The sequence below is a fragment of the Brachycentrus maculatus genome, unplaced genomic scaffold (assembly GCF_059751285.1).
Source record: "Brachycentrus maculatus isolate JH-2025_06_01 unplaced genomic scaffold, ASM5975128v1 h1tg000261l, whole genome shotgun sequence".
Taxonomy (NCBI): domain Eukaryota; kingdom Metazoa; phylum Arthropoda; class Insecta; order Trichoptera; family Brachycentridae; genus Brachycentrus; species Brachycentrus maculatus.
Window position 1 is genome coordinate 2,058,893 of NW_028281012.1, and position 17,364 is coordinate 2,076,256.

A 17,364-nucleotide genomic window follows, 5' to 3' on the forward strand; every position below is an offset into this window, starting at 1 on the left:
CTGACTAGTCGAGGGAATGTAGTAAAGAGTTCAGTCAGTATGGAACGTCTCATAGACAAGTGTATTGTAAATTTCCTTATTTTAAAAGGTGGAGACTGACCGGAGCATTTCGTCGTAACGTAACACGCATTCAGGCAGTCAGTACACCGAGCCGAGCACTCTATCCATAGTTTCGGATTCTCGCCGCGAGCGATGTTACGACGAAATGCTTCGGTCAGTCTCCACCTAAATAGAAGGCAGCCAAAAGCTGTTAGCACCATTAGACATTTTACTAGTGATAAAGTTTCCTTGTTACCAATATTGTCAGATTGTTTTTTTACAATTTTTTATTATTTATTCTACCAGACACTGAATATTCACCCTACAGATATGTCGATATTATATGTGTCTCAACTTGGAATCACATTATTTATGCAATTTATTCCAATAGGAATGTTCCACTACATTGGTGGCCAAATCCGTGGCGCATGAGATGATTACAAGTGGCGCATTGCATACTTGCGCCAGCTTATTTTTTTAATAGGCTTCATAATTGAACCCATCTTAATATATTCAACACCAATCTGATCTCAGTTCAATCAGTACAGCCCTCGAGAATGTTTAACTTCTAGGTGTCTGGAACTTAGAATGGTACTTCTGAGCTTATACTTTGGGTAACGTATAAATATTTTCATCCTAGCCCTGAAGAGTCTATGGAAACTATCACAAATGAAATGATGAATATACTAAACTAAGATGTTGATAAGTCAATCAAATCTCATTGAAACCCTTCGTTGAATGAATACCTATTTCAACCTAACCTAGCAACAAGAAGAAAATAAAGATGAAGAAGAGGCTGAAATTGTTAAGAATTTGATAATCAAAAATATGAATAAAGTCCTCATGCATCAAGTCCTAATACAATTTTGTTATTTGATTATGTATTTGAATGATAAATAAATATTTTACTGAAAGTTCAAACCATTTCGGTCTTTTCAAGAACTAATTAAGTGCGAAATAGTGAGCCATCCAAAGCAACTTCTACTGCAAAGTCCAATCTGTTTGCGGAAATTGAATATTAAAAATAACCACGCAGGCTTTTGAATTTGAATTTGTTCACTTTCTGAAGGATAAGATTAAGTAAAATAAATAATAAGTACATTAGTAAAAAAAAATCTAAACTGTAATGAAGTTTAGGATCTCACGTATACATATTTCAATGAATATATTTTGAATTCTATAAGCCTTAATCAAATTCAACCGATTTAAAAAATGTATACATGGGATAACAGAAATAGACTCATCTTCAAATCAGAGATTTCACATATGTACATATTACAAATATCTCAGCTCAAAGAACTCTACCTGACATTAACCTTTTAACTGCATTAACTTTGTTCCTGAGAGACGCCTGTGGGCGGCGGTATTTCGCCGTTTTTTAAATGATTACTTTTATCATGTATTTAGTTAAGAAACGATTTATTTTCCTAAACAAAAACGTTCAATGGGATTCATTGTGCCTTTTTGGTACTCTATCATACAATTGTGTCACATTATTCTTGAAATATATCGTAATATAAACAAATAACATTGTAACATAAATAAATCAAAACACGCATCGTGTGTCACTCTTACCCACTGGCGATGCGTAGCGTCGTGAGTGAGACAGATATAGGGCATAATTATGGCGCAGACTAATAACCGAACGCAAGAAAAATCAGGGACCTGTTATTTTATTTATCCTTGTGATGTTACAAATTATTAGTCAGATATTTCAACAGATGTCATAAGGCCAAGGATTGACGTATTATTTTATCCAAAGTTCCACACCATGAAAAAATCCCTCTAAGTTAAACTGAGGTTCGAAACTTGCAATGTAAAAACTCGAGGAGCAATGTAAAAACACAAACGCTTATGTCAGCCGCGTATGGGGCATGTTTTGTGAAAACACACGGTTATGCGATCCGCGTGGATCCGGTTAAACGTTTGTCTAGGTGACCTGCACCTGATAATAAGAATATTCAATATAATACAAAACGAGAACAGTTGCAGAATCACATATACAGACATGTCGCTGGTTACCGCCGAGAAATGACACATTCCTTAACCTAGAATCCTATTTGGTTTTGCTTCTGGTTTGAAGGAAAATGACTAATTTAAAAGTACATGGCTTTGCATTCCAGACATGCTTCTAAAATTAAATCATCTATTATAGAATTGGTCAGTTCATTCTTCATTTTGATTTCATTTTCTTCGATATTCACCCAGTTAACTTCATCAGTATACAACTCTTTGATCAGGAGATCGTTTACATAATCCTGCCGTTTGTGTGCCCAATTGACTATGAGGTTATCTTTGAGAGACTCGTCTTCTAATCCTAAAAGTTCCTTAACTTTTTTCTCTACTCGCAGACAAACATCTTCTTTGTTGTATTTTTTCATTTTTTTTTTCCTATTGTATTCCCACACCTGGCACTCCTTGGAATTCAGTTCCTGGAATTCTTTTTCAAAACTCTCGTAACAAATGTCGAACAAATACGCATTACTGTTCACTTCCGCTATAGGAGTATCATCACATTTGGAGAAATCTGTGTACTTTACGCCAGTATTACCTTGGGAAAAGTGATTCCACAGCCAGTTGCAATAAGATTCCATGGAGTGAATGGCTTTCGGAGCAGACTTGACGGACTTTGGACTTACAATCACGCTAAACTTGCCGGATTCCTCCGAAGGGGGTATGTACGGAGGAGGTGGCTTATCCGGTATTTCCCGCACTAAACAGAAGGGCAACTGGGACTGCTGTTCCAACACTTTGATCTGAAATTAATTTTATGTTAAGTAAGACGTCAACTACAAACAGACATCCGCTTAGTATTGCAAAGTAATATTATGGAGCAGTATTAATTAACCAGTGAGCCCCTTCTTACATTATTTCTTTTTTATTATTTAATGTTCTTATTATTATTTGTGTATGCATTTATTTTCTTGAAATTAGAACCAATGTCAAAAAAATATTGAAATATTAGGATATATTGGATGAATTTAAAAAATATGAGGGTGATTAAAAAAATAAGGCCTCCAACAACGCCGCATCGAAACAAACAGTGGCAGGCAAAATCCGACAACAGCACAGTGTTACTTGGTTCCCTCACTACCGAATGGCACAAGTCCGAGGTCAATCGGAAGGTAAGTCTGCGATGGAGCCGCCGCTTAGCTCACCCAGCAGGTGTGAACTGCGCTCAGTGATACAACGCGGTAGAAATCCATCGAATGTTAGTGGAAGTGTATGAGGAAAAGTAAATGAACATTAAAGACGTGCGGAAGTAGTACCAAGAATTTTCTGCCAGCTGCAGTATCGTCCACCATGAGGAGCGGCCTGGAAAACCAAGCATTTCCGACAAAACGGTGGACAAAATTAATGAGATGGTGCGCAGTAATCGAAGGATAGCCCTTAATGAGATAACTGAGAGACTGTATAAAGTTTGGTAAAATCTACATGCACACAATTGTGACAGAAAATCTATGTTACAGCAAGGTCCTTTCTCATCACCCAATTCAGTTGAGACCTCATTGACCACCCCCTCTTAGCCTGGACGTTGCCCCAAGTGACATTAAAAACATTATTGAAGTTAAGATATGTGGGACGATAACAAAACCACAAATTATATGGATAATTGTCTCTTATTAACTAGACGTCTTAAAAACCTCATTGGTGATTTTCGGCACTTCAAAATATGCCGTAGCTTTGCTGGGAAAGATATGAGAGTAAAAATAGATAAAACAAAATAATTATAAATAAATTTCTGCAAAACATAAAAATTCTTAAAATGGATTGACAAACTATCAACAATAAAGTATAAATTGTAACAAAATTAGAGAAAAAAAAATTGTAATATAACACATAAAATTAAAATTGTCTGCACTTTTGCCATAACCATTAGATTTGCTTCACTACTTTCTGTACTTGCATGCTTAGAGTTGGTACTGCCGCGGTCATATGATGCAAGTGTGCAGTATAAATAGGACCACTCCAGTAGATAATTTTTGACTCTTGTTTTTATTTATTTGTCGCACAAAGAAATACATAAAAACTACAATTCTAATTGATCTGATAAAGGTTTCTCACTTCTAATTCAATGGCGAGCTGTTTCTTTCTTAGTTCTTCCGCTTCATCTATCCGACTAATTGATAGCGATACAGCTGCAGGGGAATATTCTCCAGTAGGTGAATCTGGAAATAGTAATCATTTAATTACAAATCCAACAGAATACAGACAATAACAGACCACTGGAAAACAATATTAACCTCTCGGACTCTGATCAGGAGATGGTGAAATCACTTCAAAAGTATCACGAAAGATGGACTTCGCGTCGCCCAAATGAGTACCTTTGCATTTCTCAACTTTGTCTTCCGGATAGCACCTCTTGAGTGCCACTTTCTGTGATCTGGATTCTGAGCTCGGGGAGTAAGACCAATCTGCTGCGCTATTCTCACGCTCTGTATCTTCCAACTTCTTTGGCATTCTGATAACTGCCTGATCATGTATTTCTCTATTTGTATCACTGTCTACCGTGTGAAACAATTCGCCACTCGCTCTTGTACAACTAACATGTTTTATTGTACTGGTTTCATCCTCTACTCGATAATTTACATATGAATGATCATTGTTCTCGGGTAATCTTATTTGATTTGGTGATTTTTGACTCAGGAAAACATCTTCATTCAGAACAGTATTTTTAGTTGACTTGGCAGAGTTCAAATGAGATACAAGTGGGGTACATTGTATTGTGATTACGGATTGTCTTACAAATGGTTGAGAAATATTCTCAGAATCTTGTTCGCAAACATCTTTACTACTAGTAGGCGAGTTCTCCATCTCGCACTGCTGATTACATTTAGTTAGATCTAAATGAGTGAGTTCTTCTATGAGACTGTGTGCAGTCGAGTTTGAACTGTCACTATGGTGACTGGAATCATTGCTTAACTTCTTTTTAGTAAATGTGTCTGACAAAATGCTTTCTTTTATCGGAACCGATTCATTATCCTCATTGAGACTATTTTCTTCCAAATTTCTGTGTTTATTAGTTTCAAGTTCTGATTTTTCTTGCTGCTGTGACTCGTACTGGAACAAGCTGTTCTTACATGTGGAATTTGTAGAATCCATTAACTTGGAATAATTTACATCCTTAGAAGCGAGTTCTGTAACATTTTTCTCCATCTGGTCACAAGAAAGTAAGCGTTCATTATTGTCCGGCATATTACATTGGAGAGTTTTAAGAAGATCATTCAAAGCAAATTCTTTCGCATTTTCAAAGAACAGATCGAGTGACTCTTGCGACATGTGATAATCTTCTTTATCATCATACTTCTTTACCTTTAATCCGGTAATTTTTTCCCAGAGTTTGTTTAAGCTATATCCGCTCATCATGTAATTATTTACAACTTTTGTAATTTTTGAAGATACATTGGCAACACCAAGAGAACAATCTGTCATAGACACATAGTCAGCGTTACAATTACCTTCGTGTGTAGAGCCAATTTCAAAATCAATATCTGTGGTTTTTCTTAAGATTTCATTTTGGTAAGATTGTCCAGCATCCACAATAAGTTTATTGTTAGACACGGTACAATCAGTGTTCTTGTTTATTGTCAAATCTTCCCCGTGCATTATGGCAGTGTTCGCTGAGGCGGCATCAGAACTAGTTATAACTTCATTACAGCCAGTGATTGGTTTTGCATCAGTCATAAAGGAAGGCTTTAGTCTACATTCTATAGCCTTTATTTCTGCTGCATCCAACTGGGCATCATAATGCATGTGTAGCAGTTCATTTAGTTTCTTTTTCTGGTTACTTAAATTTATCTTTTTCTTTTCTAAACTTTCCCGGAGTTTGCAATACGTGGAGTTAGAGCTAGACTCACTACTGAATGAGATATTTATTCCTTTAACTGGAGAGAACTGATTACTCTTGGATTGCAAAATTAAAGTGGAATTTTTCAACCTAGTGCCTTTTTTCTTAAAATCTATAACACTTCCTTCGCAAGAAAACATTCGTTTTAGATGTTTAAGCTGTCTCTGCAAAGAAGCCATTCTTTCCTGAGATTGTTCCGTTTGAAACTTTTTGATATGCTTTATCTCATTGCGTTCTTGTTGGGATTTTAGTAACAAGCCCCGCTGTTTTTTCTTTAAGAGTGGGATAAGATTGTGATTATGTTTTTTCTGCATTTGCAGACATAATAGTTCGAGTCTCGTTGCGTCTAGTAGTGTCTTTTCACGAACTTTTAGAAGTGTATTTAGATAATCCGATCTTATGTTTTCATCATCGATATACTGCGTAATCTAGAAAATAATATATTAATAAGTAATAATAAACAGATCTCACAGGTATTACTCATTATTAAAAAGCAAATGTTAGACGAGTATAGCTAAGTAAATATCTTACCAGGCAAAAACAGAATTTGTTCAACTGTTTAGCTAAATTTAGTTTGTCACAAGCTGATACATCTTCAACCAGCTTGGAGTGGAATGTACTGTCAGAGGCAACATCATGGAGAGATGCGATGTCTTTGTTGTCTGTTGATTCACCAGGCAAAGAATGTTTAATGGAAATTTGTTCCATGATATTAGTAATAGTATTATTGCAGTTAGAGCATGTTCTAGAAGTACTCTTATTTCTTTTAAATGTGGCATTGATTAACCCTCCTCCCATTTCTGACTCCTTTTCTTCAACAGAATTCACATAATCCAAAACTTGGTTTTTGCTGCATAGATTGAAGGACCTATTTGAAGTATTTAGTGAATTAAAGTTGATTCCATGACTCGCACGTTCAGTGTGTAATTTCTCGTGATGTGCTTTCTCGCTAACCGATTGTGAGAAGTTACAAGATCTTATCTCCTCTTCAGACAACTGAGAATGAAAATCAGTGAACTGCGATGAGTTGGACAAATTTAAATGTTGTCTCATTGTTGACAATGTCTGGAAATAATTCAATAATTTTTAAATAAATTATGGAAATAATGAAAAATTTGTAAACGAAAACAATTTAACTCAAGCAATGATTTACCTCTTCCATATCCTGAACTTGGCGCAGAGACTCATTAAACGAATCCAGCCAATTTAACTCTGTCTTAAATTGCCTTTGAAGGTTATTTAACATGGGAGATTTTTTTTTCTCTTCATTTGTTTTTTTATTAGAATGATTTTTTCTTGACCATATTAAATTTATATTTGGGGGATTTAGCATATTTTCATTTTTTTGAGAATAGCCAAGACTGTTATTTCCGAGTAATTTAGTTGGTCGGGCAGACTCTGGTTTAGTAGGACGCACTCCATCTGCACCTTTGTTACTGATGTCACTTGAGCATAACTCTTTTGAATCTGGCCCTGAATTATCCACTTTTTCATTGAATGTTATGGACACCGTAAGGTTCAATATTTCCTGTAAAGAAGATTTCAGCTCTGATATGATAGTTGATTTCTGTAAGCCTTCATTGGACAGCCCAAGATCCGGCTCACACTGTGATAGCGAGGTTAGGTTGCTTGCGCTTTGAAATACAGAAAACTCGCACGATGCATTATTTATTTGACTTTCCAAGTGTTTAATAACGGAACTAGCTTCGGTAAAAAAGGGTTTTTTGCAACCTGCTTTAGAAAATTGCTGGACTGTCGGCATTGCAAATACAGAATCCAGATCTTTATTGTAAATCTTTAGAAATGAAGGATTATTAAAGCATTCTTTCCGCAATTTCTCAATGGGAGAAACATTAAAATAATGCGGAGAGAGATATTTTCTATCATTCTTCTTTTTATCCAAGGCTTTGGAGAGTTTATTTTTGACTGCCTCTATGAAATTGTACGGATAATCTACACACATGGCATTGTCTGTAAAGAGACTATCCAGCTTCGGAGCACTTTCCTTTATGTGGTTGTCCTTCAGTGCGCTATTTTCACATTTCTCATTGTTTTTAAGCTCTGCTTTATTTTTCCTAGCTCTATAACCTCGATACGAAGACTGGATTTTTATTGCGGCAGATTTCCGTAGAGCTAATTTAGAATGGGCAGGGGAAGTGTTATGGTTTATCTTAGGTATTGAAACCTGTTGTGAATATGAAATTTCATCTACTTCATTATTTGTCGGCGATTGAAGCATTTCATTTGACATATTTTGTTGAAGTATATTTTCATCGAGTTTACTTTCAGCCAAATCATTCGAATCCTCGAGTTTATGTTTTCCAGAAAGAGTATTAGAACTATCTGGAATATTATTTTTACTCAATCCCAAAGAATCAGTAAGCATTAAATTATGCGGAGAATTTTTATTGCAACATTTAGTCTTCATAGCTTTTCGTTTCAAATTTTTTTTAAGTAATAATTTGGATTTAACTTTCAGCTCTTGTAAACTTTGTTTTTTTCTTTCTGTCGTGTTAATTTTCGAGTCTTCGTCATTTTTTATTTGCTGTCGCCATTTTCTCTTTTGTTCCGCAATATACTGGATATTCAATTTTTCCATTTTCATCTGTTCCGACGTTTTATCTAAAAATATATTAAAACATTCAAATTAGTAAAATTTCTAGGTTCATTTCAAAGCAAGTTATAATAATCAAATGACAGTGAACGAGACGTCTACATCCACACAAGACTGTAGTAAACCGCACAGGGGTTGGTTGTTGATGTAAGTACAGCTTGATTCGGCAAAGATTGAGATCGAAGCGTAGAATAGGTTTAGTGATGCAAATAAAACTCCAAGTCTTATTTGAAAGGTTCGCTACCAGAGAACGGTACGTGGAGTAGGCTATGTAGTAGTTCTTTGGATTTTACTTCTCAGAGACCGGTACTGTGTTAGTTCCTTAATGTTCGTAGTACCTACTTGTTTGTTTTATTGAGCTAAATGTTCATGTATACATATTCGGTCCACCGAGAATCTGCATATTTCTGCCGAAGGCCATTCCCCCCATCATAACCCTTCTGTACTGCCCGCTGTGACGAAAATACAAAGCAACGGTAGCGGTCTCAAGCGATCAGTTGGAAAACAGCTCCTATGCCAGAACATACTACCCGATGCTCTCGACGGACCATTCATAATATTACTATTATTCTTAAATACACTTATAATGTTATATTCCACAATTTATTCAATTATAGCAAATAAACATATTTTTAATAACATGATCTTCTCGTTTCATTTCATACCAAATTAAAGGTTTTTTTTTAGGCATTTATGGTATTATAAGGGTGAAGACTGATCAGAGCATTTCGTCGTAACGTAACATGTTAAGATGCGAGCATTCAGGCAGTCAGTACAGCGCGTCGAGCGCTCCATCCATAATTACAGATGCTCGGTGTTGCTCGCCGTGAGCGATGTTACGACGTTATGTTACGACGAAATGCTCCGGTCAGTCTCCACCTTAATAGTCTTGAGCAGTGTGTAATTGATCCTTTTTCTTTAATTTATTTCCATAACTCCAAAATCTCTGTCGTTTGGAAGAAATGAATGACCCGACAATAGAAATTTTTAGTGAATAACATTTTTATTGTCAGCTGGTTGAACAATCCTTAACATTTCGGTATTGTCCGATAAATATGTCACTGTATGCTATAATATGGTCATGGGATGTAACATTCTGAATGTTTCAGGCAAGAAGATGCTACAGTTTCTTCCTATGCATGACTTTGTTGTGGCGATATAATGGCAACCTTCATTAACCCATCGGCCTATCAGCCGCCAACCGTTGGCGGTAGGTATATTTTTACATTTGCAAATCAGCCGCCGTTTGAGCCACGCCCCCATTTGTGGTAGTTCATATTATAAAGATATTTTCGTGTGATATCTACAAATCAGTAAAGAAAACTATTTGTAATGCATTATTTCTTATAATTTTAATACAAATTTATTGACGACACTTGACCAAAGATGTCTCTGTAAGGATAGAATTATCCTTTTCATTGAAATATCAACTAAAATCAGTGAGAAATCAAAACTTTACATCCTGGGAGTAATGTTTTATTGAGTTATTTTTACAAGTTTTCATGTTAATTTATCACATTTCTGATCTAGACACAATAAAATACGTGCATAATAGTTATATGTACCATTTTTATTGGTAAAACAGTAAAAGTTATAATTTTATGAGATAGTTTATTTTTATAACTCGGTTGAATTTGAACGCCGTTGACGCCGCAGCCACGCGCGCGTTGTCATTCGACCGCGCACTAAACATCATTTCTATGTTATTTCTCGTTTTATCAGGTGCAAAATATTAGCGCCCCCTTGTTTGACAACCCATATCACCTCCCCTCCGGGCGGGGCAACTTTCTTACTTGCGGGGATACATTCAATTAGTGTCTTTATATGCATGTTTTGAAAAAAAAACTGATATGCGAATGGGTTAAGAACATACATGTTCAGCTTATAATTTGCAATAGAAACTGATAATTTAGGGTATGGAAGGGCCTTTTGAAGGTCGAGAGAAGGAGCAAATTATTTTTCTGGGTTTTTTGATTCCATGTTTTAATTCGGATTTAGATATCTTCCGATTGAATTATTTTTAATGAATTCTCTGTTCTTCCATCGGTCTTACCTCCCAAACAATACAATATTTGAAAGTTGTTCTTATGATTATTAGAAATGAGCATATTATATTTTCAAAAGTATGTGGAAAAAATTTCCACAAAATTCATTTGACTAATTTAATTAAATTATGTCCATTAAATGTGGGATTACAGTGAAACCTGTTACATTGAACACCACTAGTGCACTGAAAAAAACGTTCAATGTAAGGAGGTGTTCAATTTAACAGGTAAATAAAAAATTATAGAAAAAAAAATTATTTATGCCAATACAAGTAAATTTTTTATTAAATTTAAATGAAAATATTTATTGTTTCTTTGAGAAAAAATTTTCAATTGTCATTTGTTTTACGTTTTCCACTTGGTACTTGCACAACTGATGGCGGACAGAGTTTAAAGTCTGTGAAAGACCTTTGACCTCATGTGTATTGGCAAAATCTGAGAGGCACTTTAAGCTGGCAAATGCATCTTGAATTGTGGGCTCGGGAATTGGAATTTCTTGAACAATTGGTTCAATTTCTTCGTCTGATAATTCAAGAGATACAAAAAGAAGATCTTCCTCCCAACCAGTTTCTGTGGATGTTTCAAATGCTGGAACATCCTCACAAGGATTATTAAGATCTGCAAGTCCGTTAGTTGCTGTTAAATCCTGTAATTCTTGTTCATCAACATGACTATCGTTAGCACTTGACTCTAATGTCATTTCTTGAATTCCAGCTTTTGCAAAACAATGTGATATTCTTGATGTTGTTACTTCATTCCAGCTTTGAGAAATCCATTCAATAGAGTTCTTGAGAGTGACTTGTTTAAGTGAAACATCCATATTTAGCTTATCTAAAATTATTTAATGTTCATTCTAACAGTGTGTAATGAAATGATAAATACTATTTTTAATGTTCAATGTTCAAAGTATAAAGGTGAATTGGTGAGAAAATAGATGTGTGTGTTCAATGTATATAATGTAGAAAGGTGTTCATTCAGAGAAGGTGTTCAATCTAACAGGTTTCACTGTATAAATATAAAAAGAGGACATCTATTACTATTAACAACTAAGAAAAAATATTAATTGCTTATTTCCAAAAGTGGACTTATTCCCATTTAAAAATAATGGCTGATATGATACTTTTTTTTAAATGGTTCATCTTAGAAAGTTAAGTAGTCTTAAACTCTTTTTCCTTGTTAGGTGCGAGGTTCCTTGTTTAGATCTGCTTCTTATAGTATGGTTGCAATGCATTTGAGGGGAAATTTTTCAAAAATAATAGTCTTGTTCCCACAAAGCAAAAAAAAATTTTTGCCAATTGTTAAACACTTAGGAAACATGCTCACTACTTAAAAGTCAGATAATGACGGATTTGAAGAGTTACTATGAATAAGAGGAAGATTATGTCGGTATCGCTGTGAAATTCCATACAAAGCCATACAAGCTGCCAGTTAACTGTAATGGTAAAATCGGTTAGGTGTGCTTCGTTCTGCACAGTGTACCTATTTCATTATTAACAAGGAAGTAAAAATACTCCTAAAATTTAGCTGAATACTTTCGTAACAAATATCAAAAAATTTAATTGGTAAAGAGACTATATTACTTGTCAAAATTTGTATTTATACGGTTAGACTGCCTCAATAATAATATGTTTTTCGGTATGACAACATCGTAGAAGAAACATTACGAAATGTTCATTCATAACATTTCATCCGAAAATTAATTTTAAAGAAACACGTTTCTCTTTGACCAATAATTAAAACATACGAATGACGCATCAAACATTTTCCCACAAAATATCATCAACGGCAGCTAGATAAATACTGTTTAGATTTAAGATAATCGACCAAAGAAAAATACACAGAATCAGGACCATGTTTACATTGAGCAGATTTACTAAAACAAATCCATATTTAGCTAAGCATATATTGACGATAAAGGGACCATGTGATCACATGAATAAAAACGTTATTATCATGATTTGAACAAGTGAATGATGTCTATTACCACTGGCTCATACAATAACGGAGCAAGTAGTTGGCCAGTATGAGAGAGAGAGAAAGCGACGTACCATCGAGCTTGGCGTGTTTCTTCACTGGACTAGCTGCGGAACGGGTAGATTTACCTAAGACATTATCGGTCACGGAACTATTGTACATTTTTCTCTTCTTCAAATTATTCTTCGAGACAAGGTTGACATCCGAGAACCCAATGTAAGATGTTGGTTGATTCAGAACTGTTTTCCTAACGACGTGTCGACGGTCACAGTCACCAAAGTTCATTTTCTTGATATTATTGTTTATAACAAACTCACAAAATAAACTGTATAAATAAATTTACAAAATAAGACACTAAACAACTTCACGGACACATCGGCCAGCGACAAGATAAAAATAACGACCGCGGCATCGTCGTTCACGAAAGTTACGTTTGGCTGCGTTCATTTCTTCAATTTAAATATCTATAGTTAATCCTTTGCCGACCAAAAACCGATATATGTATCAGCTTTCGGTACTGTAGCGAGAAATACCGGATCCGTCGAATCTGCAGTCATGATTTATAAAAGTATCGGATACATTTTGGACAGTATGTTAGGGATTCTTTCAGAGTTGTGCAAAAAAAATACTTAATGTTTTTTTTTCATTAAGTTATACATCGATGTTTAGAATCAAATGATCATTTATATCTTACAATTAGTCATAATATTATATTACTAATATTGAAGTTACAAAAATGCAAAGAGAAACGGGAAAAACAGAATACATTAAACTAATTTTGTTTCCCTAAAAACTAAATAGTGTAAAATGTGACATTCTTTAAAAAGATACATTTTTATGTGTCAAGAATATGCAATTAATTGAGACAAATATAATACACATATTGGAAAACTAAAAAAAATATTCATTAATTACTCACACCCATTCTCTGTTCCTTTCATAACCGAATGTCGTCAATGAGGTATTATCACTCAGAAGGAATATCTAATTTAAAAGAATACTCAACCCATAAAGGATTGTGTAACACTTTTTTTGTGTTTATAACAGCCGATATAATCAATATTTTCATTCATTTTCTTTTGCAAATTTCGCCTTCGTAAAAACGTTGTTTTCGTAAGTTGGTAACGAATAGAAACGAATCCACACTATTACTATTACGGTTCTTTAAAGCAGCGACATAAAGGGAAACATTTGATGACGTATAGCGATGTCCGTTTTTCGTTTTATTAAAATATTTAAAGTTTAAACCTTCATATTTCCCTTACTTCCCAACAGATTTCAATAAGAATGTTACCAATAGTCTTGTGATTTTTCATAGGAATTTATTAGCCAATAATAACACATCATGAAATTGATCCATTTGTAGCATAGCATCCCAAAAATTCTGGTAACCAAAGGGTTAATAGAGAACAGAAGTGCCATCCCAAAGATTATATATTGTCAGCTTAAATAAAGGAAAAAAGTAAGTCAGCCAGCCCACGCGCGTTTTAAGCTGACATTTTCCTCATTCGTTTTTATATTGAGTTCGAAATATGGTATTTTAATAATATTGCCAGTAAATATATAGGAATATCGGATTTGATATACAATAGACATTTTTTATTATCTTTGTATTTATAAAAATCTGTAAATTTATTTGTCATTTTCGTTTTCAAAATTCGATTAACAAATATATACGTTAAGATTCGAATTGAAGATATTTATTTTTTTATTTTTGAAAACGTTGTTTTACAGTCGCCTTGAAAACCATTTTTCTATTTCGTACTTCGCTTAAAAAGGATTTTTATAGAATAACAGAACAACCATATAGTTTTTTCACAAAAAAAATTGACCAGCGACCGGGTTTCGTCTTGACCGACATCATCAGACTGGCTAGACAAAATTCTTAAAAAATGTTATGCCCTATTTGGAACAATTTTGAAATTTTTCGTCAAAAAAACATATATAAGTTGTGCAGATTTCTTGGGATTATAAAACTATTAGAGTAATTTAGCAGTGAAAGTTATGAAATTTCACTGCTAAAAAACGTAATTTTACCATCCGGCAGTCCGGTTTTGTAAAAAGAAAGCGACTAAGACAGTTTAACGTGATCGAATTTAAAATTCCGTGTAGTGCACAAACGCCTTATGAAAACGACTACGACATTTGAACGTGATCGAATTTACGCGCAACGTGTTCACGCACCGATCAAGAGCACCGATCCGAAGAAAGATGGACAAAAGCACAAGCCAATCATCGTGCTGACGTGCCGGACGGTAAAATTCCGTGTAATTCTGTGTATTGAATAAACGCCCTAGAGCTCAACTTAGATTACCACTAACAAAATAACAAGAAATATACGAATAAAATAAAATACAGCAAGAATAATTCATAAAATATGCACATAGTAAATAATGTTTGTGTGATTTCTATGTTATTTTCAGACGACTATCGCATACTATTTATTTAAATGTGTAGGTACAAGTATCCCACTTTTCAGCACCACAAAAATAATCCGAAATTTCGTTAATAATTTTCATCGAATTTAATTTGGAAAAAAGCTTTCTACCCGGACTTATTGCTTCTTGATATTTTTGGGATGGGGAAATTCAACTCTGCTCCAAAGATTTTTAACGATGATCACCAGGACAAAAATCTTACTGTACCGTCCAAAATGTCGTGCATGGAGTTAATGGATTACTATGCGAAGGAGAGGGCCAACTCCTTCGCACGTATCAGGCGACATTTCCAAAGGAGAGAATCTATTACAGAACAAGTGAAACGCATATCCTTGAGAGGTAATGAACTTTTTTATTAATTAATTCGAATGTTTTGGCTCAGATCTCAAGCTTGTCTCAAGCGTTCAAGTCAAAATGCGCTCAGCCGAGCTCAGGGCTACACGTGTGTTCACGCTCATATTTTTAGAATATATAAAGGATATGTTTTGTGTTTTTTTTAGAATATGTACAGAAAAAATATTGTTGTATATACATACATTTTTTAAATCCTTACATTTCATTGCCTCTTTTCTTTTCAAACCCATATAATTAATTTGTAGAAAAACTTATTATTTCAATGCTAAAACGGTGTTTAAAGAAAAATATAAATTACGTGAAATGTTACCTGGATTTAGAGAAAATTAAGTTGCGACTCAACGAATACCGGGCCTTAATATTTATCTTTATTAATAAAAAATTAAATTTACGTATACTCAAAATCTCCACAGGTAATTCACTGATTGCTTCGAAGTTTTGACAAAACGTTGCAATCCAAGGCGCATGTTTTTATCTGACTGTTTATACATTTGTTTACCGCAAAGGCGATAAACCAGGACTTTTGGGGTTATGCTAGGAATAGCACAACTAAATATGTTGATGGAAATAATCGAGTTTTGGACAAAACAAGTAGTATTTTCAAGATACAGTTAGGTCAGTGCAGGAGAGGATGTAAAAAGTTTGAATATCATTAATGTTACATTTTATACGGGATGGCACAAAATTAATGACGATCCTATTGGAAAAAGTCAATCATATTTGACATTTGTGAAGTAGACAGCTGCAGTTTCCATACATATTGATAAAACGGGCACAAATATGTATCGATACTGGCGACAGCCACTCGGCGGATTTCATCCTTTTCACTTTAGAAAAAAATTGAAAAGGTTCAAAAAAAGGATTCCATCACTCGAAATATATTTTTTTATTTAATAAAAAAGTTATTCAAAAACTTGATTAAATGATGTATTTTGCGCCATCCTATATTTTGATTATAATATATGATTAGATTATATGTTTGTAATCAGCTATCGTGTCAAATCAATTTCCGTTAGAATTGTGAATGTATCATTATAAGCTATGGAGGAAAGGGATGGTAATATCGCCCGTGAAAACTGAATAGTACATCAGTCATCGAGAGTACATATGTTTTAGTAAATTGTTCAAAATTTTACAAAATACCAGTTTGCTAAGTACGTTGGATATTCATTTTCAAGTAGGTACGCGTTCACGCAAGTACTCTAATATTAGAGAAATCTCTGCAAACAAACATTCGAAAATATTGAAGGAATCTCAAACAAAATCATTCGAATTTTCATACAAATAGAATCGTATGAGCCGATTTTAAATTATAATCCGCATTTTTCGGCATGGATGTGTTGTAAAAATTTTCCGTTTAAAATTGAGAAGTGAAATAAAGTGAGCACTGGAGCACGGGTGACGCCTCTTCCGCCGTCGCGAACAGGACCACTTGCGCCGCCTACCGCAGGGGTGCTCTGAAGAGGTTGAAGGAAATATCATACCCGCCAGTCTACGCCACATAGATTTTTTCATGTTTACTTCACTTCAGTGAAGTAAACATGAAAAAAATCTATCTGGCATCGACTGGCGGGTATGATATTTCCTTCAACCTCTTCAGAGCACCCCTGCGGTAGGCGGCGCAAATGGTCCTGTTCGCGACGGCGGAAGAGGCGTCACCCGTGCTCCAGGCACAGGAGGAGGCGGCCCAGAAGGAGGCGGCCCAGAAGGAGGTCCTGCTCCAGGAGATGCAGGCGCTGCGGCCGGTTGCGCGGCAGCAATCGCCCGAGCCGGAGAAAAACGTTCCAGGCGAGACGCTGCAGAGTTTAAAGACCGGCCGCTTCAAGAGGAGCCGGTGCTGCAAGTCCAACTCACTATCAGAAAAAGGAGGCGCCGAAGTTGTTGAAATTTCAAGTACTCCTGAATTTATTTCAACCCTGCAATATTCTGTATCGTACTTCTATTTGTATAGTATTTATTGTATTGTTCAAATAAATTGTTTACACGCACGTTTCTTTTTTAATAACAATGACGTTTGACGTTAGAATGCGATGAGCTGACTCTAATGGTAGG

The 17,364-nt window shown here is 34.9% G+C and overlaps 1 protein-coding gene across 1 annotated transcript; it reads right to left on the bottom strand.

Annotated features, from left to right (window-relative positions):
• Window positions 1–311: 311 nt before the first annotated feature.
• Window positions 312–12,951, bottom strand: LOC148305830 (uncharacterized). The gene is made up of 6 exons (XM_088266007.1): window positions 12,595–12,951; window positions 7,041–8,509; window positions 6,419–6,952; window positions 4,284–6,315; window positions 4,105–4,208; window positions 312–2,795 (listed from the first exon to the last, which is right to left on the bottom strand). The coding sequence occupies exons 1-6, from the start codon at window positions 12,803–12,805 to the stop codon at window positions 2,136–2,138; spliced, it is 5,010 nt and encodes a 1,669-aa protein (XP_088122133.1). The 5' UTR covers window positions 12,806–12,951; the 3' UTR covers window positions 312–2,135.
• Between the last annotated feature and the right edge of the window lie 4,413 nt (window positions 12,952–17,364).

Coding starts and splice junctions, on each gene's coding strand:
- LOC148305830 (XM_088266007.1), bottom strand. CDS start 12,805: ATGAACTTTGGTGACTGTGACCGTCGACACGTCGTTAGGAAAACAGTT. Junction 6,316..6,418: donor ACAAATTCTGTTTTTGCCTG/GTAAGATATTTA, acceptor ATTATTTTCTAG/ATTACGCAGTATATCGATGA. Junction 2,796..4,104: donor AGCTCGCCATTGAATTAGAA/GTGAGAAACCTT, acceptor AATTAATTTCAG/ATCAAAGTGTTGGAACAGCA.